The sequence below is a fragment of the Gekko japonicus genome, unplaced genomic scaffold, assembly GCF_001447785.1.
Source record: "Gekko japonicus isolate JY-2015 unplaced genomic scaffold, Gekko_japonicus_V1.1 scaffold296, whole genome shotgun sequence".
In the NCBI taxonomy this organism is placed as follows: Eukaryota; Metazoa; Chordata; class Lepidosauria; order Squamata; family Gekkonidae; genus Gekko; species Gekko japonicus.
This window is the reverse complement of record NW_015177014.1, coordinates 30,754-54,661: the sequence shown is the minus strand read 5'-3', so window position 1 is coordinate 54,661 and position 23,908 is coordinate 30,754. Positions and strand designations below refer to the sequence as shown.

Genomic DNA, 23,908 nt, shown 5'->3' with positions numbered 1-23,908 from the left:
AGAACCAATACTCCTAACTACTACACTAAACAGCTTTCACATGCTTAACTAAAATAAATGAGACCAAAGATCAGGAAAACTGCTCTATTCATAGGGTTGGATCTGCTCATGTGTCATTTTCCTGCCCTCCTGAAATACAGGTACAACCTTGAGTAGTGATATTTCAGGTGAAAGTGTGTGTTGGGGGAGGGGGGAGGCAGGAAATGTTGAATCAAACCAAGTTTGATCATTATTGAACCTAGATGAACATGTAAAGCGAGACAGGAAGGTTGCTCAAAAGACAATACAGTAAACTAAAAGATTTGAATAATATCCTCATAGCTAATAAATCTCACAAAGAAGCAGCAACAATTCCTTGGAAGCTGTCCTATCAAGCTAGCTCTGTCTGTCTGTCTGTCTGTCTATTTCATTCATACCCTGCCTTTCTCCCCAGTGGGAACCCAAAGCAAATTACATCATTCTCTTCTCCATTTTATCCTTACAACACACCTGTGAGGTATGTTAGGTTAAGAGAGTGCGACTGGCCGAGGGTCACACAGTGAGTTTCCATAGCACACGTGGGAATTCAAACCTGAGTCTTCTAGTCCAACACTCTTAACTATTATACCACGCTGGCTCTCTGATATATCCATCCACAACTAGTCCAAATGGAACCCACCTGTAGTTGTGTATGTGTTGGGTCCAGGAGAGGAGCACAGAAAGGGAAGGAAACAGCAAGGGAGGTAGTTTGGGATTGGGAGGGGAGGTGAATGGGTTGGGAGCCTTAGCCGAGCAGGGCAAAGAGGAGAAGGGCAGAGAAGCAGCATAGGGCCCAGGAATCAGAAGAGAGAGGAAGGAAGAACAGATTGCTGGTGACTGGAGGGAATTTTTGGGGTAGGAGTGAGCAGAGGAGAGTAATCAAACTAGGAATGGGGAGGGGGCAAGCCAGGCTGCAAGCATGGGTGACTAAAAAGAAGTGAAAGAGAGGGAAAGTTACAGTAAGGGAGAAGGGTGGAAAGATGAGAGTTTGGGAGGGACAAAGAGAGGGCCATACATCGCCTGATTCCTGTTGTTAAGAACATAAGAGACGCCAAAGTTGGATCAGGCCAAAGGCCCATCCAGTCCAACACTCTGTATCACACAGTGGCCAGAAATGCCAGTGCCATCAGGAGGTCCACCAGTGGGGCCAGGACATTAGAAGCCCTCCCACTGTTGACCCCCCCAAGCACCAAGAAGACAGAGCATCACTTGCCCCAGAGCCCCTATCTATACCTTGAGGCTAATAGCCACTGATGGACCTCTGCTCCATATGCTTATCTAATTCCCTTTTGAAGCCATCCATGCTTGTAGCCGCCACCACTTCCTGTGGCAGTGAATTCCATGTGTTAATCACTCTTTGGGTGAAGAAGTACTTCCTTTTATCCGTTTTATCCGTTCTGGCATTCAAAAGTGATGGAGGAAAAGTCCAGAGCTTTGCCAGTGCCTGGCAAACAGTGGGGTGGGGACAGCCTCCCAAGAATAAAATTAAAAAGAAAAATAAGGCCTTGACTACTTATAGGAAGTTTTGACTATAGAGTTTCTGCTAGAGGTACCCTTGTTCACTTCTGGGTAGCTCCAGGAATCGCCAGGAACTCTTTGGTCAAAACTTCCTGTAAGTAGCCGAGGCCTTACTTTTCTTCTTAATTTTGTCCCCATGACAATTGTGCCCCATCTTTGGCCCCAATTTCTGCCCATAAATCAGCTGAGCATCAGCAGGCAAGGGCTGCAGTTGCCTGGAGATATGCAGACAAAAACAACCCTATCAGTAACTGACCTGTGAAAGTATCCTGTCTTGCTAACACAAGAATAGTCCAGTCCAGGGTAGAACTGAACATAAAATGTCAGTCCAAAGTGAGTCCTTTGTGAAAATTCATGCCTCCACCCTTTTTTTGCAGCGATGGGAACTCTATTTATGGAATATTATGCTGTCTCTCCAAACGTTTCCTTGAGGCAGCTTGCAAGTAAAAACACCATAAATCGTAATAAATTATCAACATAAAAAACCAAACAAACCTATTCAAAACAACTCAGGGACATAAAACAGCATAAAGATGTTCATAAAACAGACCTCAGACCAAAAGCAGACCATAAAACATAAAACTTCTCCTTTAAAAGCCTGGGGTTAAAAGAAAATATTTTGGCCTGGTTACTAAAAGACAGCATTTGTAGGTGCCAGATGAGCATCAAGGACAAGAGCATTCCACAGTTGAAGTTCCCTCTATCTAGTGGCCACCCATTTCACCTCTGAAGTCGGGGGCACATGAAGCAGTGCATGGGAGGTAGACCTTAACTGCAAGACTGGAGAATATGGGAGGAGATGGTCTTTTAAGTACTCTGGCCCCAAGCCGCTAAAGGCCTTAAAGATAAGAACCAGTACTTTGAATTGTGTCAAGAAGCAGATGGGCAGCCAGTGAAGATCTTCGAATATAAGGGTAATATGATTCCTGTAACCAATCCCTGGCCATAGCCTGGCTGCTGCATTTTGAACCAGCTGAAGTTTCTGGTTAATTCAAAGGGAGCACACTACAGTAATGTAACCCACACAGGATTACAGGTTGGATCATCATGGCCAGATCATGCATTTGGGGGAAACGGCTGTAGCTAGCTTACCTGCTAACGCCGATAAAGAGCACTACGTGCCACAGAGGAAACCTGAACCTCCAACTAGGCCTGATTACAGCATTGTCCCCAAACTGCAAACCTGCTTCTTCAGGGGGAGTGCAGCCCCTTCTAAGACACAGACTCAGCAGTGCTCAAACAGGACTTAGTTACCAACAAGGTCAAACTTTGGTTTCTTAAATTAGACTACTTCCTGGGGGATGCTTTTAGGGCAGAAGATAAAGTTATATTGTTGATGAAGGACTTGATTAGGTTACCGGGTTAGGTCGATATGGTTAGGGGTGCTTTTGTTAGGGGTGTTGCTGGGTGACCTTGGGTCAGTCAAAGTTCTCTCAGAGCTGTTCTCTCAAGAGTAGTTCTCAGAGCTCTCTCAGCCCCACCTACCTCACAGGAAGGAGATTGTAACCTGCTCTGAGACTTCAAGTGAAGGGCAGGTTATAAATCCAATCTCCTCTTCTTCTTTTGAAGGGGAAGGAATGCAAGGTTTTGCAAGTATCAGTAAGTCATTTTATCTTGAATATGGCAAGATCCCATGGAGACACAAACACACTCTTGAATAAGGGGTGTGCTAGTTTCTCACAGCATAGACCTGACTGTCTCATTGTGAAATGGTATTTTATTGCTTAATCCAATCCATGATTCTCTGGTTTGGTCCATGATGAACTCCCTCTGTACACCTGACCAGATAGGTCCCAGGATCATAGTGGGCTCTGGAAGGGGTAACAATTATGAGTTTGTGCACTGAGGGGCCTATGGGGAGGTAATATGACTGCAGAACTATATAATCTTTATATCACCATTTAGGTTCAGAGCTGGAAATATGTTTTATGTGGTCTAGCACAAAGGTTTATAATTGAGGGGGGTTGGAGATTGGTTCCTATAGATCAGTGGTGGCGAACCTATGGCATGAGTGCCAGAGGTGGCACTCAGAGCCCTCTCTGTGGGCACGCGTGCCATTGCCCCAGCCAGGCCCAGACCATCATTAAAGTGTTGAATTTTCTGTCAAATAATTTTAACTAAATGAAAGCATTTGGGATTGATTTCCTTACTTTGTATCATCTTAAATTAATGTATGAGTTATTTTTTCTAAAGTAAAACCTCCGTATTCAGGTTAAATTGCCGTGTTGGCACTTTGCGATAAATAAGTGGGTTTGGGTCGCAGTTTGGGCACTTGGTCTCTAAAAGGCTCGCCATCACTACTATAGATTTCTTGAAGAGCCACCCTGCCAGTTACCCATAATTCAAGTTCGAATTATGTAGCCCTGTTCTGAATTTAGGAACAGTTATTCTTGAGAATGAAGTAGAAATATAATTCTGGATTCGATATATTTTTTTCTCAGAGAACCTCTACAATCAGGAAGAATAGGCTAAATAAGGCATTAAACTTGTGGTTCTCTTGTACCTATCCGAAGTGGGCTGGGCTGGATCCTTTTCTTATTCTCCTACAGCAGGAGTCCCAAGCTTTTTCAGCTTGCAGGCATCTTTTGTAACCACAAAATGGCTGCCATGGTTGGTGGAGCAAGCCCCAAATATCAGGGAATGGAGTTAAATGTAACTCTGATATTAGCTCTTCACAATTTTAGGCAAAAGCTCTGTTTTATGAAATGCCTTTTAGAATTAACCTATTGCTTTAAAGTATTCTTGCCCACTGTGTTTTTAGAATATTTGTTGTTTGCACATGTAAAATAGCATACATAAACCACTGTCTGCGTTAAAAAGCCCTGTTTGGTCTTGCCTGCCTGCTTTCTAAAAAGATTTGGTGGGCTCCGGGCAAGGTGATGGCAGGCACCATGGCAATAATGGGCCCCACAACGGGGACCCTTAACCTGTAGGTTTTGATGCTTTTTGCTCAGCCTCGTGTTTCTAGCCACAGGGATTCTGGCATAAAAGGGCAAGGGGTTCAGGCTGCACTTTTCTCAAAAGTAGTTCATCAAAGATGGAGCTGTTTTGCAAGATGCTGTGCATGCTACCAGTTTTACTACTTGTTCCCCAAATCCCTGAATAGTGCAGCAAATATGGTGCCAGTGAGGATGTCTGATCAAGAGGCGCCATTTATTGTTCACAGTGGCATGGATTTAATCTCTTTGGATAGTTATTTTCACAACTTCCTTTGTAAAAACAGAAAGAGGTTTTTTTAAAAATTGCTTAATCCAAACCAGTGTTGCATCAAAGACTACAAGAATAGCTAATTGTAGCTTGAAATAGATAATCCTTTAAAATATTTCTGTTTTTAGAGTCCAAAGGCATGTGAAGACATTGCCTTATGTGGAGGAAGAGTGGCATGGCTTCTTAAACCTCCTGAAACCCATTTAAATGAATTGAAGTGGTACACTTTACATTTGCTTGAGCTGATGATGGTAATACATAGTGATTTACTTTCATGGTATGATAGTGCTGTTAAATACAAGTCAGTGGACTTTGTGGTCCCTTGACCCATGCTCCCCCCCCTGTCCTTTCCATTTGTACATTAAGGGATATCAAGGTGTGCAATGCAAAAAACCCAAGCAAATCCCAAAACACTGCACTCTTTAAGAATCCTAAAGGATAGCATACCTTGTTGCAAAAGAATAACAAGGTAGTTTATGCAAATAGCCAGTCTACAAAGTTTTATTTTGACTAAGAGTGATCTTCTTTTCTTTGTATGCTGGAGTACAAAGAAGCCCATCACTTTTTCCTTTACTCTAACTGTTCTAGTGAGGAACAGCAGCTGCAGACTTGTGTTGGCTGCAAAATCAGATTACCTTTATGAGCCAACATAGCATACATAGAAAACTACTGCTGCTTAGAGAGAAAGAGAGCGCATTCCATTTAGATGAGCTTTCTGGTTTGAAACATAATCTTTTTCAACTCCCCCCCCCTCCCACAATTGATTATTTCTGTAGAATGGAATTTTCTTAGAGGGACGGTGTTAAAAGGTAAGCATTTATAAGATACAATCACACTGAGGCACACGTTTCAGAGTTTAGTAGTAAACATATCCTGAGTCTAAATATGTTTGTTCATGGGACATCAGAAATATTTTTGGAATCTATGTCAAAGGTATAGGTTCTTTTTAAATTGTGAGATTAACTGAGAGTTTTAGGCTAGCTGTATGTATCTAATAATGATACAAAGGCAACCATATAATATTAAATTAAATCAAGCATCATAGCATTCATCATTCTCTTTTAGGTTTATATTATTAAATAATATGCTTAAACTGTATTAATTTCATTGAAGTGGAATAAATAGGAAGTTTCTTTTTGTAACCACATCAGTATATCTAATTTTCAACATGGCTCCATCCAGAGATTAGAACCATGAACAGAACAAAGACAGATCTTTATACCAATCTGAGAAAAACTCCAGGTTTGCAGAATAATGAAAAATCCTGAAAAATGACAAGTGGGGGTTAGATATCCTCAATAATGGAAATAGTACCTATAAGAAAGCAGAGCTCAGTGGCTGTTGGGGAAGTTGCTAGGCAACCATAACAATATTGTCAGCCTTCAAGCCTTAATTTCTGTCAGTAAAATGCAGCAGGAACAGATGGAGCCTTTTCCAGGGCTATGTGGGTCTCAACCTTGCTTCCCTCATTTCTGCCCTGGAGGGAGAACCCACTGGAGACAGGGCCAGCAGCAACCAATGGACAACTTGCTATGAAGCAATTTGCACTATTGATGAATGAGACTGCAGGTAGGGAGGGGAAAGTAGGTATAAGATACAAGAGCAAAGACTGGTTGAAAAATTAGCAACCCAGTTTTCAAAAGGTACCTTGGAAAGGAGCTTAAAGTTTCTCTTAGACATTACTATTTTGGTTCAGGAGGAAGAAATCTCACTTCTGTTGTCTGGCAAAGTGCGGGGAGAGCAGGCAAGTGACTTCCTCTTTCTCTACTTCACCCTTCCTTTGCCAGCTCCTCCTCCAGGCTCCACAGCCACCCAGTTCACGGGGCAGCAGCATCTTCTTCCCTACCTTTGGCTGTGACAGCTTATCTATTGCCTGGCCTCCTTTCCCCTGCTCCAGTCTCCTCACCCATCCAGCCTTTTCCTTCCATACCCCCACAAGGCAGGCAGGGAGGAAGAGCAGATGACTGCCAGCTACTTCACTGCTGACTTCCCCCATCTGTTCTCTTTCTCTGTGAGCTCCTCCCCCACCTCTGCCAGGTTCAACACCCACCTGGCTCATGGAGCAGTTGCAGGTCCTTCCTTGCCTGGGCCCATGGCAACGTGCTCCATTGTCTAACCTGCTATCACTCAGCTTGCCCCTACCCCATAAGGGGGAAGGGAGAGAACAAGCAGCCCCCCCCATCCATTCACCTCGCAGAGTGGTGGCCAGTCTTCTTCCCACTGAGCTCAGGTGTGGTGGCCCAGGACATGCCTGGGCTTGCACACACCTAGGGTGATTTCTGCCATCCATGGCAGCTCAATTGTGGTGCGGCCAGGTCTATGTGACTGCCCCAGAAATGGTGGCTCGGGTCCCTGCACACCTGTTCTGTGGCTTTGTGTTTGCCCAACTTACCTCCTGCTTTCTGTTTCTCTGGCTGAGAGGGGCAGCCAGTACACAAGGACCAGGACTTGGGACCCGCCCCCACAAAAGGTGCTGGTACTTAGTACCAGTGCATAGTGTCACCAACCCCCGCCCCCCCCCCCCGGTATTTATCTAGTCTTATCTAATTCTCAGAGTAGCCAGCCAAATGCCTTTGAGTATCTTAGATGCCGTACATGAGGATGGATTTAATGTTTCGATGCAAATTAAAATACCTTGGGCTACTTGTACTATGTGAATATCTACCTATTGTATAAAATGTTAATCCATCTTAAAATTGTAAGAGTGTGAGCAATAAAGAAAATATTGTTTCACCTGCCTGACTTAATACTGATCACTTAAATGTTTGTTTTGGTACATGGCATTATAGCCACAACATTTTCTGTCATAAGCAGTAGCTGTGTCTTTGTCTATAAAAGGGAAATTTGGATGCTTGGTTGAAGATGGAAAATTTGCCTGAGGCATAGAAACAGCTATAAGAGCCTGATTTTGTAAGCAAGGAAGGAAGATTGTGTATGTAGGCACAGCGATATGACTCAAAGTTTTTCCTATATAATTGTACATTTATTCCTGAGTTCTGTATTATTTCAAAAACTGATTCGTACAGGTGAGGTTGGAAGAAATTCAGAACACGGGAAAAATTATCTGTTGAAATTATCTTTTTAGATAAGAAGAACTAAAAATCTGTTGTCTGATTATTGGAGGATATGCAAACGACGACATGGTTGGCTGGTAGTATTTTTTTGGTTAGTATTTAAAAGAATGTATGAGGCATTTTCACAAGAAGTCTAGCATTTAGAAGAAGAGGAAGAGGAGGAGATTGGATTTATACCCCGCCCTTCACTCGGAGTCTCAGAGCGGCTTACAATCTCCTTTCCCTTCCCCTCCCCACAACAGACACCCTGTGAGGTGGGTGGGGCCTGAGAGAGCTCTTTTGAGGACTGCCCTTGAGAGAACAGCTCTGACCAGATTTATGGCTTGCCCAAGGTCATCCAGCAGCTGCTAGTGGAAGAGTGGGGAATCAAACCCAGTTCTCCCAGATTAGAGTCCACACACTTAACCACTACACCAAACTGGCTCTCAAACTTTTTATTTACAATATAGTTCTATTGATGTTCTATTTATTCTACAGAACAACAGGAAGATTCTTTTTAGAAGAACACAGTTTAATATTAGCATTATGAGGTGAAGGAAAGTGGAGAAATGGTATAACAGCAGCAGTCACAGGAAACTGAGCTGCTGTCATAACTGCTAGCTCAGGTATAATTTTTTTTTCGATTACTATCCCGGGTCAACAAGGTGAGTATACATTTCCATTGGATGCAGGGGTTTATTCACACTACAGATTAAAGAAATGCTAAAAAACAATTTTTAAACATCATGCATGAAATCACCAGATCAGAACAGCAAGGATATTTTGGGGCATACTGATGGATGAATGCTGTTATCCTTTCAACCCATTTCAGGAGTACTGTCATCACTCTTTCAAAATATATGTTTTTTAAAAAGTATTCAAGGTATGCATGGTTTTTGTTTTTAAGAATATTGTGGCTATAATGTATTGCTTAGTAGGATAGGAGACATTGCAAAGAAGGCTTTTAAAAATAAAGGACTGATGGTCTTGGATGAGACAACATTAAATGCCTTTACCGTACTCCAAGGGATTTTACCAGATGTGTGCAGCATTCTTTGGAGTGCTCCTAATAAGGAAAGTTTGCACAGTTACAGGGCAGTTATGCATTTGTACAGCCATGTGGAAGAGGATTTGCTTTGGGTGGATGGGGGGAAGAGATAATCACTCCGTTTCTGCTTCAAAACAATCTCCTTGAGATAAACAGCAGTTGTAGATCTTGTGTCTTTCTTTATAATTAAAGGCATGTTTGCACAGCATTTAGAAATACTAAATATGTTTAGCTGGGAATTGGATCTTAGTATTTAGTTTTATCTGGTAAGAAATCTGCGGCAACTAAAGGGGTTGTAAGAGTTACAGTCGGAATTGAATTTTGATATTCATGGCCGCAGAAAAATATGTGCCTGTTACAAGAATTCTGGATTATCCTTCTTCAAGGTTGGTTTCATCAAGTTAGAAAAGGCATCGCTGGAAAAGCAAATGTTGGTTAATAACAGGTAAGATAACAATTGTGTGTGCTGGGTTGATAGGTGTTTTTTTTAATAGTACTGTTTGAGAAGATTAACTATTAGCATTTGCTTGCTGTAGCTAACTGGGCAAAAAAATCAAACAACCAGCTTTCCCCATTCATAACAGGTTTCTTGCTTGGTAAGAGAAACACTGGCATCCTTACCTGCCACTTAGTAGGCTCAGAAGTCAACAAGCAGGAAATTCTCAAAGACCTTTTATTTGGACTGTTTTCATGACTTAGCATGCACTCTGACAAGTCCAAGAGGAGCAAAAACCTTCTGTCAGCAGTGGTGTTGTGTAATTAAAGTCAATTACATGACTAGACTAGGTTACTTTAGTTAAAATTCCTTCAAATAGTTTTATCTTTTTTATAAGTGGATATAGGTTTTACACCTGTCTTGTTAGCAAAAAAATTTTTTAATAGCAGTGAGGAGGGGCATGCTGCAGAACATACCTAGTATATTCAAATGCACTAAACAGTATAATTTCATGGATTCAAGTTTGTTATTGCTGATTTTATGCATCAAGGTAAACCAGAGATTGCCAGCTGGCAGTCTGCAAGCCAGATCGTATTCCTGAAGCCATTATTTGGCCCTAGGAGTCCTACTAAACTTCAATAACAGTGTAATAAAAGTTTCATTAATAAAGAAAATGAGAAGTGTAGGTTGCTACTAATTCCATAAGTCAGTCTTCCTTGTGTATTTCTTGTGATTTTGTATAAGATTCCCAGGCTGTGTTTCAGTGTGTGCACTCAATAACTGAAGAAAGCTTTTGCTACTAAATAGTAACAGTTCTACTATCATGGATCACTTGGGAGTGGGATCAGTTTGCATGGTTGAATACCTTGCAGCTCTTACACCATTACCTTCAAACTATAGTGGTCAGCAGAATCTAAAAACTGGATCATTCCTGAGCTAGTCTTTTAAATTTACAACTTGCTGAGAAGTATAGTACTGAATAGGATCTGGTTATCCTCTGATGCAGTCTCAGAGTATCTCGTAACTCTAGCAATTGTTTCTGTTTTTCATAACAGTGGGAAATTTTATGGGCTCCACCCCCCCTTCTCCATGTCCAAAATAAATGTGCTGCTTAAAACAAAGAATGAAACTAAAAGGCAATGTTCACATTGTTCAAACTTGTAAACACCAAAGATTAAAAATGGTTATGGATTTCCTTTCACAAATAAGACACTTTCTAATGAGGAGGGCATGTGTATAGTTTGGAAAGGGATCATAAGGGAATCTCAGGATCAGTACCTTTTTATCTTTGCTGAACGACAGTACATTTTGAGTTATAGGTGTATGTAAGTGCATCAGTGAGATGCTTAAAAGTAAGAGCAGGATTATACAAGATTACTTCCGAGAATGAGGAATGTATCCTTAAACACACTTTAACACAGTTTGGTGTCTCGTAGTTCTGCAAAAGACATTATTTCAACATTCTGTTGTTAATCATTGAAGAGACCTACAGAAGGGGAGCACTTTAATGATAAGATTTCATGCTGGTAATGTATTTGTTTTGCAATATTTAGGATTAAGCCTTGGTTTACAAGACCTAAAATGAAAGCGCATCCAGAGTTGTAGATGATCTGTTTGAAACTCCCCCCCCCCCCATTTACTTCCATAGGTAGATTGGTTTTCTTTGAGTTGCATTTGTAATTTAAAATAATGCATCCAAAAGGAGGTTATAGGATGAATAGAAATGAGTGCTTGGGGAATATACATCCTCTGTGGTTTCAGTAAATGGCTCCTTCATGGTTGCCAGTATAGACTCTCTAGAGGGTAGATTGTTCCAGAATATAGAGGAATTCCATCAACTGAATAGCTGTTTGTTATGAACAGTTATTATGGTCCCTGGAAGAGGCCAATGCCAAAATACTGTCGTTGATACTACTGTGTTGCCATGGCGGTCTGCTCTGATTGCATCAAGCCTTTGAAATCCAGATATTGTTGTCGTAGATTTTGCATTATCACATTAAAGGTTTGTTTCATAAATGTATAACGAATTTTAATATAAACTTCATAGTTTATAACATTGTTAAATTGATGTGCCTGTTCACTATAAGAAAATCTAGATTAGGATTATAGTGGCAATCAGCTGTGTTTGCCATCCAGCAACAATTATGGCTTGTCGGAATTGTGTATTAAGTAATACTCTACTATTCTAGTGTATTGATAGGCTGATAGATTGTATAGTTGTCAGAGCTTAAATACTGTTCATCTTAATACAAGTATCATAAAACAGTTTTAAGGCTGGAAGTAGACTGGTGTAAAAAGTAGACTGGTGTAAAAAGATCAGCCTCCTCAATTAAAAGCCTGGGTAAAAAAGAACCAATGTGGAGAGGCACCTAAAACACAATATGATAGCAGCCAGACAAACCTCAAATGGGAAGGTGCCACCACGGAAAAGTCCTTTTCTCTGGGTCACCATCACCTGTCCTCTGAAAGTCTTGGACTTGTGAAGCAGATGGTAACTGGTGGGCAGCATGGGAGGAGGCAGTCCTTCAAGTATCCTGGCCCCAAGCCCTCTAGAGTCTTCAAGAGAAGAACCATCACATTATGCCTTGAAACAGATGGGCTGCCAGATCACATCTTTCCCCTAAGAAAATTTCACAGCTATTACAACTGATCTCCAGATGACCAAGATCAGTTCTCCTTATGGTAGACTGCTGCATTTTGGCCCAGCTGAAGTTTCCAGGCAGTTTTCAAAGGCAGCCTCACTCAGAGTACACTACATTATCTAATTCAGATGTTATCTTTTTGCATCAGCTGAACAGGAGGCCTGAATCAGCAGCACCCCCAATCTACAACCCTTCTCCTTCAGGAGAAATGCAGCCCTCTCCAGGACAGACTGACTTCTCAAGCAGCTTTTTCCATTGACCAAGGGCACTTCAGTGTTTATTTTACAGGTCCACGTCAGTTCCATTATGTTCTTGAAGGATTATGAAAGTATTGTTGCTGAATTTATTTCTATTAGACTGAATGTGTTGAATGGTGAATCAAGAAACAGTTGGGACTAAGGGGTTTAGTACAGGCACCACAGAGTTACTTTTTATACTGGGATTTTAGAATGAATGGAAGCGTACATTTTAAGTTCTATATAAAGTGTGATGCTTCTCATGCATTAGGGCTGCAATTGTACGAAATAGTTTGAAATGCTGCTGTTCTAGAACTACTCCTGTGAGATGTCTAGAGAATCAGGATTGTCCATGTTATGTCCTTTGGTTGGTCATTTATTTTGTGAAGATTAGAGTTACCCCAAGGTTTAGTTGGGAAATGTAATCCAGTGGTCTTCAACGTTTTAAGCCTGCAGGTACTTTTGGAATTCTGATGTAGAGTGATGAGCACAATCACAAAATGGCTGCCACAGAAGGCAAGCCAATCACAAAATGGCTGCCATGGATGGCAGAGCCAACCACAAAATGTCAGGGAGTGAAGCTATGCATAACTCTCATAGGAAATTCACAACATTTCACGCAGAAAATCTCTCTTTAACAGGATGTCTTTTAAAACCAACATTTTGTTTTCTTGCATACACACAGCTTGCCTTCAGTCATGCATTGAAGATCCTTGTGCTGTGGTAGCACCTGCTGCCAAAGCAATGTTTTTAAAGATCCGTGGCGCAGTCAGACAGATCTCCACCGGCCAGTTGTAAGCCATGCTGGGCAGAAGCCTTATCTGGCTCAACTGACTTTCTAAAAACATTGATGGATGTCATTGTACCTCTCGGAGCCTTGTTGGAGGGTCCTGGTATAGTCTCTTTGGGGAGAGAAGCATTTCACATATGCAAAATTGCCATGTCCAAAAACTTAATCTGCTGTACAGAGAAATTAAGGGGTACAAGTTGCAAGAGGCTTTTGATGATCCCCACTTCTATCAACTTTGGATATTCGGCTTTTAGAATATGCAGTAAATAAAACTAATGAAACAGACAGCCAAAAATCCAGTATGAATCTCTAACTGCAGAGTGTCTTGAATAAAATACTGTAGTAGTGCCCATATTAATAAATGCAACACATGTGTGTAACCCACAAAACGTAAATGTTCTCAAACAAATGCCATGAAGACATTGACCGAGGGCACCTCTGTTCATAACAGATGCATAAGGTGTGCAGTGAGCTAGCAGCCCTAATACCCCAGACCACCCTGAACTTGTCAGAGCTCAAATGCTAAATAGGGCCAGTAATTGGATGGGAAACCACCAAGGAAGCCAGTGGCAAACCATCTCTGCTTATTGCTTGTCTTGAAAACCCCATGACATGGAATTTCGGGGGGTCGCCATGAGTTGGCTGCAACTCGATGGCACACTTTCCTTAAAGCAGATTATAGTCACTGTATACGTTACATTGCTAATGAGCTCTTTTTGTGCAGCTCTAGTTTTTCCGTGCGTTCCGTGCGCCTTAGTGTTTAGTCATGCCGGCCACATGACCACGGAAACGTCTTCGGACAGCGCTGGCTCTTCGGCTTTGAAACAGAGATGAGCACCGCAACCCTACAGTCGGATTCGACTGGCTTTCGAGCAAGGGAACCTTTACCTTTACTAGTTTTTCTCAGCAGAGGTTGATTCTTAGAAAAAGGGAAATTGTCATCTGTAAAATCTCTGTCACCTTTCAAGATCTTCATGTAAGATGATTTCTTCCATTCTTCCATCCCTTGGGAAAAGAGGAGGGATGTGCCTAGTATCGAATTCAAAGTCAGCCTTCTCATTCCAAAGGAGTATACACTAGGCCATTTAAGACAGCCATAGTTGGGCACAGTGCCAGAGCATGTGCTTTCCATGCAGCAGGTCCTAGATGGCCTAGGTCCCTCCCCTAATATACCTTGGCACAACAGTTGCACTCATCTGAGCAAAACCTTCTGAAGTTCTTAACCCTAGAAATGGGTAAGAACTACAGTTGCTTCTACTAGAGCATGGCTCCCAGCTTGTGGAACAGCCCAACGAGGTCAGAAGAAATGCTACACTTGCATCATTTGACAGAAGGTGTCAATCAGAATTGTACAGGAGAGCAAAACAGAAGTGTGCAAGAGGACACTTTTTATATTGAGCACAGGGTTGTACCGTTCGCAGGGAGGGCGGGATAAAAATGCAATAAATAAATAAATTGTCTGAGAAAAACTTGAAGTAGTTTTGGTCTTTTCCCCTCTCTCCTCTTAACTGGGTTTAGTATACTAAGAGTAAGGCCCGTTGTGGGAAGAAACACAATAGCCTCTAGTAAGACGCTCTAGGTGAGTGTCCCGGCTGTGGTTGGTGGGATGGTGGAGAGAAGGGGAAAATAGAGGGAGGTGAGCCATGTGTATTTCCTTCTACTTAGCTATAAGGCAGGATTGTCTTGTATCATTTTGCTGCACCAAGTGGGTAGTATGGGAGGAGAGCCGCAAGGTAACAGGTATGGTTTCTTCCACCCCTGACTTATGTTGATTTGGGGCTATGCAGTGGCAGCTAAGGTAGAAAAGCACCTCCTCCTATGCCATGTTTTCTTGGAACCAAGGGTCTGGAAAGTGGTTCCATAGCCAGTTACAGTGATGCCAAATCTGGGTGGGGAAATACATGTAAATTTGAGGGGTAGAATTCGGGGAGGGCAGGGTTTGGGGTGGGGAGAGACTTAATCGGGGTATAATTCCATAGAGTCCACTGCCCAAAGCAGCCATTTTCTCCAGGAGAACTGATCTTGGAGATTTCCAGGTGCCGCCTGGAGGCTGGCAATACTAAGAGGAGGGCCAGACCTGTAGATTTGAGAGGTAGAGCCTGGGGAGGGCAGGGTTTGAGGTGGGGAGGGACCCCGACAGGGTATAATGCCATAGAGTCCACTGGCCAAAGCAGCCATTGTCTCCAGGAGAACTGATCTTGGTCATCTGGAGATCAGTTGTAATAGCTGTGAAATTTTCTTAGGAGAAATGATGTGCTGTAGCTGGGGAACACAGTGATTTTCAGGAGATCTCCAGGCCTCATAGGGAGATTGACAACTCTACTGAATTCTTAGGGAAAGTCTGGGAGATGTATTTTACTTCAGGACACATTCAAGGACTCCCAACAGTAACAGTAAACTGTTTAGAATGTTGGAGGTGAGGGCCAATCAGGCCACATATGCAGACAACCTCTGTGTTCCAACTGGCTGTGGGGGGAGAGAGGATGACATGCAGAATGGAGCAAGGCCCAATGAGCCCACGTATGTAAATGACCTTGAAAGGCTGGCCCAATTGGGTAGAAGGTGAATAGGCAGGCCAGGATCCAGCAGGTACCCCCAAGTTACCAATCTGCTTCTTCAGGTGGAGTGCAGCCTCCTCCAGGATAGGCTGACATCTCAGTCCTCAAGCAGATTTGTTATTGACCAACAGCATCTTAGTCTCATCTGGACTGAGCTTCAGTTTATCCTCCATCCATCCCATTACTGTCTTCAGGCACCTGGTAAGGACTTCTGCAGGCCCACCTCACTCAACTGTTAAGGAGATGCCATCTGTATATTGGTGGCATACTACTTCAGGTCCCCTAATTATCTTTACCAGTGGTTTCAGGTAGTTTTAGCTTGATCTTGCTAAATCCAGGTTGACATTTCATGACTAAATCCAGGTTGACATTTCATGACTAAAAATGCCACAAGTGTGGAGGGATGGCCTGTATGATGGATAGGGCCCTGTATCTTAAGCATGAAATATATATTTTACTTGTGGAATGAGGGATTGACATTTTCATTGGCTTGTTTGTACCAAAGATGCCAGTAAGGGTAAAACCAGACTGATCACAGGAGGTGGATTTTTGATGGTGGCAGTAGCCTCACTTCTGCCATCAGTTTCCCACCATTCACACTCCATCTAGGATCTGGAGATGATAACGCTCCTTCTTTCCTAATTCCTCAGGGGGCTTTAAATACAGTATGATAAAGTGCATTTTCAAGCACACTCTTGAGAGGTTGGGGGGGGGGGCAGACAGAGAAACACTGCAATAATAGGGGTGGTAAAGGTAAAGGTTCCCTTGCTCGAAAGCCAGTCGAATCTGACTCTAGGGTTGTGCTGCTCATCTCCGTTTCAAAGCCGAAGAGCCAGCGCTGTCCGAAGACATTTCCGTGGTCATGTGGCGGGCATGACTAAACACCAAGGCGCACGGAACGCTGTTACCTTCCCACTGAAGTAGTACCTATTTATCTACTTGCAATTTCTTGCTTTCAAACTGCTAGGTTGGCAGGAGCTGGAACTAGAGACGGGAGCTCACTCCGTCATGCGGCACACTCGGGTCTCAAACTGCTGAACTACCGACGTTCCACAGCCTGCAGTTCAGGGTCTTAACCACTTGAGCCACCGTGCTAGCAGACCTATAACCTCAGGAAGCATTCCTTGTTATGTCAATGCCGATTCATACACATCTCATTCTTCATGTTTGCATATTTTATTTCATGCAGGGTGACTTCACTTGGAACAGCATGTCAGGACGCAGTGTCCGTCTGAAGTCTGTTCCTGTTCAGAGCCTTTCAGAATTGGAACGTGCTCGGCTACAGGAAGTAGCATTTTATCAGTTGCAGCAGGACTGTGACCTAGGTTGTCAGATAACTATTCCTAAAGGTAAGACAAAAAATTATTTTCCTGATAGCAGTGTTGAAGAGAACTCTCAAGCTTACAAAATCGCAAGCGCAGGAAATGCAGTGTCTGTGTGTGTGTGTGTGTGTATTGTATAGTTATTTGTGGCTGTATTACAGTGGGTTGTGAGTTGTGGCTGGCAACATCATTTTTATGAAGCTGAAGATGATCCCAATATACTCACAATATATATGCAATAATGTGACAGAATATCACCCTGTAAATGAATGTTAGACACCCTCAAACAAGCTTGAAGGCCTACTCATTGAAGGCATTAACTTACTTGAAGGGGAAAATTAATGACAGACTGGTGCTGCTAAGAGTAGCCTTATAAATCGCTGTGGTAACAAGTGCACAAAAATGTATCATTAACCATCTTGAAAGTGTTTCTTGGGTGATGCGTTAAGGAAGGTACAAAAACCAAACTTTTTTTTTTCAGCTGCTAATGTGATTGGGGTAGATCCAACCTTTCTCCAGCCCAAGGAGCTTAACTCTGACTTAAGTTCTTATGGAATTAGATAAGCATATGGAGCAGAGGTCCATCAGTGGCTATTAGCCACAAGGTATAGCTAGGGGCTCTGGGGCAAGTGATGCTCTGTCTTCTTGGTGCTTGGGGGGGGGGGTCAACAGTGGGAGGGCTTCTAATGTCCTGGCCCCACTGCTGGACCTCCTGATGGCACTGGTATTTCTGGCCACTGTGTGACACAGAGTGTTGGACTGGATGGGCCTTTGGCCTGATCCAACATTGGCGTCTCTTATGTTCTTATGTTCTTATGTTCTTATGTTATGTTAAGTGCCTCTTCCTCCAGCAGAAGAGCCACTTCAGGAGGAGAAAGGCTCCTTCAGAATGAAAGAAGGCCTTAACCTTGCATCAACATGAAGGGTAGGGTAGGTTCCTCATCCTCTTGGAAAGGAGTGACAAGTGGAGTGCCTCAGGGTCTGTCCTGGGAGCTGTTTTGTTCAACATCTTTATTAATGATTTGGATGAAGGAATAGAGGGAATGCTTATAAAATTTGCAGATGGTACTAAATTGGGAGGGATAGCAAATACAGTAGAACACAGAGTGAAGATACAGAATGATCTTGACAGGCAGGAAAACTGGGCAAAACAAAATAAATTTTAACAGGGATAAATGTTACGTTTTGCATTTAGGTACGAAAAATCTAATACATAATAATAGGATGAATCAGCAGTGTGATACGGTAGCTAAAAAGACAAATGTGATTTTGGGGTGTATCCACAGAAGTATAGTATCCAGGTCACATAAAGTGATGGTATCACTTTACTCTGTTCTGGTTAGCCCTCACATAGAGTTCAGTTTTGGGCACCACAATTTAACAAGGATGTTGACAAGCTGTAATGTGCCCAGAGGAGGGCAATGAAGATGGTGAGGGGTCTGGAGACCAAGTCCTATGAGGAAAGGTTGAAGGAGCTGGGTATGTTTAGCCTGGAGAGGAGACGAGTGAGAGGTGATATGATAACCATCTTCAAATACTGGAAGGGCTGTCCAGAGGATGTTGCAGACTTGTTTTCTGTTGCCCCAGAAGGTCAGACCAGAACCAATGGGTTGAAATGAAATCAAAAGAGTTTTCAGCTAAGCATTAGGAAGAACTTCCTGACACAGTGGAATAGGCTTCCTTGGGAGGTGGTGGGCTCTCCTTCTTTGGAGGCTTTCAAACAGAGGCTAAATGGCCATCTGACAGCAATGCAGATTCTGTGAACTTAGGCAGAGCATGAGAGCGAGAGCAGGAAGGGTTGTATCAGTGCTTAGTTCTTGCGGTCCTTTCTTACATGCCCAGGGAAATGCCAATTGCCACTTTGGGGTCAGGAAGCCATTTTTCTCCAGGCCAATCTGGCCAGGAATCCTGGAGGGTTTTTCCCTCCTTCTCTGGCATACAGCAAGGATCACGGGGGGAGGGGGGTATTTGTGAATTCCCTGCCCTGTGCAAGGGATTGGACTAGATGATCCTGGAGGTCCCTTCCAACTCTATGATTCTATGATTTTAAGGAATAAACTTGGCTCAGAGCTAGTATTGCCAACCTCCAGGTGGCACCTGGAGATCTCCTGCTTTTACAGTTGGTCACCAGACAACCAAGATCAGTTACCCTGGAGAAAATGGCTGCTTCGGGGGGTGGACTCTATGGCATTATACCTTCTGAGGGTCCCACCCCTCCCAAATCCCACCTTCCCCAGCCTCCACCCCAAAATCTCCAGATATTTCCCAACCCAGAGCTAGCAACCCTATTTCAGAGGAGTGGTAGGAGTGGAATAAGATCTGCCCCATTATATAGCTCACAAAGCAGGGATTAGTTTCAACAGCAAGGGATTTTATTTTATTTTTTTACTCTTGAGGCCAGGTAGTTTTCCTGTTGAAATCTAGAGTTAGATAGCAAAGCCAAGCACCAGCTAAACACTTCTTCTAAATTTCTTAAAATACTTTACTACTTACTGCTCATCATTCCTCTGAACAGTAACATAAAGATTTTAGTAATGAAAGGCAGAACTTTACTACAAATAAACACAGTGAAAAATACTTTATTTAAAAGTAGCAGCTGTTCAATTTTTCTGTTTCAGGGAACATTCTAATGTCAAGTGTTGTCTGTGTTAATAGTTACTAGGGGTGTGCAAGAAACTTTTTTTGGTATTTTTGACTAGCCAATTGACTAATTTTGATTGAATGGCCAAATTTGCGGTTATTAGTATACCAAAGAATAAGCAATGCAATATTTAGAACCTTTGTATTGCTCTGCTCAGGTTTTTGCCAGTATGTTTCTGTTCAGCAATGAATTTGCTCTCTGATTTGCTTGTTTTGGCAAGAAATGGATTATGGGTTAAAGCTTTGTTTACATTGCTCTGTGTTGTATTTAATTACACATTAGTCTTCTGCATTGTGAGTGACCATGGTCTTTATCTCTGTGCTTTTTTGTAACCTTACTACTGATCATTTTTATTTAGACACTCTGTAGTGTAAGCATTTTTTCCTACAGTGTTGGAAAGCTCCAAAATAGATCTCTGCAGGTTAAAAGCTTCCTACTTTTAGTGCCACTTGGCTCCAGCTTTAAATTCATAAGGGACAGAAGATGGCATGTTTTCACCTTTTCTTTGTTCCCTTGCTTAGCCTGAATTGCTTGGTTGGAATGTGTGTATTATTTTATTAAACTCCCTTATATTTTAAATAGTCTAAGTTAGGATCCAAAAGGCTGGTCACCTTTTCTGCAACAGTAGGAGACCAAACAATTTTAGGCAGTCTATTCATCCCCAGAGATAGAGTGGAGGTAGTGCTTATCGGGCATGTCAGGGGATGCTGCAGTACTCTAAATTTAATCTCTGTAAAAACACCACATCTATTTGATCTTGCTATCTGAAGCAAGGTACTGAGCAGGGGCAGTGAAGAAGCTGTCCATCTCTGGAGCATAATAGCTTTAGAATGCAAAGTTGTGATAGATCTCCCTTGTGCTTGCTTGTTGAAGGGCAACAGGAGGCACAGCAACTAAGTGGGGGCTCTAACCACCCGAGGATATTCCTAAGAGTAATTTGGTGGTAGCTGATGGTTGCCGAGTTCGTAATTGGAACCCATCGGTTCCTTTGACCTCCTGGGGTCCAAACAGAAGGAACAATAATTTGGAGAGCAAATAGAACAACTTGTATAGAAGTCTCTAACAGTTCAATCCTAAAAAGAGTTATAGCCTTGTAAGTCCATTTACTTCAATTATTGCATGTGTTCTCTGTCAGGTGACTGATACTTGTGCTTCCTGAGACCCCTGGGGAATGTCTTGGGATAGCTCTTACATCACAATGATTAAGATGTAGAAAGTTCCCATTGACAGTCTTGGTCACATAAGATCTTGGGTATAGCTGTTCCACAGCTGTACTTTCTGTATCATACAAGCAAGTGGAATCATTTCCTTAAAATCTCATAATTGTTAGTTTTGGAAGATGGGCTCTATTGTCAAAATAGTTTCTGAATTGAATTCCCTATATCCTTCTGAAACTTTAATTATTAGACTTAAGTCTAATTTAATTATAAGTATAATTTAATTATAAAATTTAAGATTAGCTGTAATGTGCCTTCCCATTAAAACTGGACCAGGGGACCACCCATTCTCTAAGGGTGTATTCTTGTAAATCAACAGTGATTTGTATAAATCATCTCCATTATCAAAAGCTGCCTTCATTGGATTTTTGAAGGTCTGAACAGATTTCCTCTGAAATACCATGTCATTCAAGTATTCCTTTCAGGTTGGCAGTTACCAGTTTGCACACATTTCTGAAAGATGCTGAATTCTGTGTAGATAAATTGGTGTCTGTTTTCAACATGCCCTTTGGGGAACTGGTTATGGATTACCAGATCTAGTTGTTGTTGTGACATATTTAGGCAGGTGCAGTGGTTTTCTAACATATGTCTGTGTTCTGGTTAATCCTTATGTAATACATCATTGGGGACTTTTCAGTGCACAGAAAACCTCATGGATTGTCTGCAGTGTTTCTCTGTTGAGGCTACGAAGAATTTCCATCTGTGGCTATGAGTTCATGCCTACTAGTCTAGTAGTTTCTGATTATCAGATCACAAGTATAAGTCATAGCCAAGTCATATTCCACTACTTGGTTATTGTTCTTTTGATCCATAATGTCTAGGCATCCATTGCTTTGATAAAGCTGTAAGGGGCTTAGGAACTGTTTCCACATCCCGTGTCTGTGCATAATTAAATCCCACACAAGCAAATAACATACTGATTAGTATGTTCCCACTGGTTTCTGCATCGGTGAGAGATTTCCTTGAATGTGCCACTGTTAAGTGACACCCTTCATCTTCAGCCCTGGAGCCAGCATAGTGCAGTGGTTAGTGTTGGGCTAGGAACTGAGAGACCAGTGTTTGAATCCCTACTTTGCCATGCAAGTTTGCTGGGTGATCTTGGGTAAGTCAAGGTGGATAGCCGTACCCTGACCTGGATAGCCCTGGATATGATGAACAGCCGTGTTAGTCTGTCTGTAGCAATAGAAAAGAGTAAGAGACCAGTTGCACCTTAAAGACAAAAAAAATTGTGGCCATGATCTGAATATCGTGGCCTCTATTGTCAAAATAGTATTTTGCTTCAAATCTGAAGATGAGAGCAGTGACTTACGAAAGCTCATACCCTACTACAAATTCTGTTAGTCTGTAAGGTGCTATTGGATTCTTACTCTTTTCTGATACTTGGGTAAGTCACACATTTTCAGCTTAACCTATTGTGAAGGACAGGACACCGTCTTGCCCCTAGCTGTCAAACAACCAATCCCCTGTTAAAGCCTAAGCAAATCTGAATGCAGCAATCATAAAGCCGTACATATACTGCCATAGATTTGGGTTTAACTAGTTTATTTCAACTTATTCATGCTAATATTTAATTGAGGGCATGCCTTTGTTCTGTCCATGGCTGCCTTTGTTCTGGCAAATCCTTCCTTGGCTCCAAACTCGACCAGTGGCTACTGCCACCCGTGCTTATCCTTGTCCGCACACAGAATGCTGTGAAGTGCCCAGCCTTAAGCTGCTACCAGGATTGGGAAGACATTGCTCAGCACCAAAGGCACTCCTTCCCAAGCCCCATCCCGCCGTCCAGCAAGACAAAAATCTCTTCTGGGCCTCTCAGAGACCCATATAAGGTTGTAAAGTTTCCTCACAGACAATTTCACAATGGATTGTAATCCTCATTCAGGAGAGTGAAAAGGAAGCAGGCATCTCTTGTTGCCTCCAAATCACAGTCTATTCTACAGAGATCTCCTCTGCCTTCAAATCCAGAGTCTCTCTCCATGATATTTCCAGGGCAGCCACTTGTTCTACTCCCTCTTCTTTCATTAAACATTACACTATCAATGTGGACTCCAGAGGTGATGCAGTAGTGAGCAAAACATGTCCTGCTCAGCCTTTTTTAAAAGAGCTTCAGTCCTGCCTGACAGGAAAGGGATTGTAAGCCACTCTGAGACTCTGAGTGAAGGGCAGGGTATAAATCCAATCTCCTCCTCCTCCTCCTCCTCCTCCTCCTCAGTATATTAGGTCGCTACTGTTCTATGTGGGACTGCACAGAAGACATGATGATGAAAACATGTCTGTGTTTATGTATGACTGATGTTCATTGAGTGTTTTTGTGTGCAGGCAACACCTCCCTCCCTCCTACCCTGCTGTGAGCTCTTTCGTCTTCCTTCAGTTGTACTTTCTCCAACAGTGCTGTCAATGAACTGAGAGTGGGAGGCACTGTTCCCCCTTTTATAGGTGCTTTGGTGGAAAACCATGCTGGTAGGAGAGCACCTCGCACCTGCCAGAAGCTTTTATACCATCTGCAGATGCCTGTGCATTCACAATTCCCAAGCAAGCCTGAACAGAAGAACACTCAATGAACATCAGTTATAGGTAAGTATAACCATGCTTTCTTCAACATACAAAGTCCATGTCATCTATGGCATGGCATGTGAGATCAGTGCACCAGTATCCATTCAAATGTTTAGTGCGGTCTTGCGTAGGAGATCAGAAGACTGCTCAGAGCCTTTCCTAGCACCACTTCCTTCTTTTTCTTCTGTCTTTCTGCCTCACTGATCAACACCCAACTATCTTCTTCGTGGTCTCTGTGCATCACACCTCTGGAATATAGTGTGCCTGCACCAACCCCGATCACTAAAATAGAAAGCAAAAGGGATTTTCGCGCCCTTTCCCCAGTCAAGCGCCGAGCTCCAGTGCACATGACTAGGGAAGGGCACGACAATCCTTCCAGTTCTCTTCTGACCGCCGCATTGGTAGGATCTTCTCTGCTTTGGTCGGTAACTTTTCTCCTTGGCATTTTGGTTTTCTCCTGTTTTCGATGGATTCCTAGTTTTTTGTTGTTCAGTCGCACAGTCGAGTCCGACTCTTCGCAACCCCATGGACCAGATCACGCCAGGCCTTCCTGTCTTCCGCTGTCCTCTGAAATTTGCTCAATTTCATGTTTGTTGCATCTATGACACTGTCTAACCATCTCATCCTTTGCCGTCCCCGTCTTCTTTGACCTTCAATCTTTCTCAGCTTCAG

At 42.6% G+C, this 23,908-nt stretch overlaps 1 protein-coding gene across 1 annotated transcript in view; it reads left to right on the top strand.

The window, feature by feature from the left end:
- Window positions 1-17,750, top strand: part of LOC107124265 (rho GTPase-activating protein 6-like) — a 276,952-nt gene extending 259,202 nt beyond the window's left edge. Inside the window, exons 2-3 of the mRNA XM_015427684.1 lie at window positions 16,696-16,855; window positions 17,665-17,750. Coding sequence (XP_015283170.1) covers window positions 16,696-16,855; window positions 17,665-17,750 — 246 coding nt within the window. The remainder of the gene's footprint in view (window positions 1-16,695; window positions 16,856-17,664) is intronic.
- The last annotated feature ends 6,158 nt before the right edge of the window (window positions 17,751-23,908 follow it).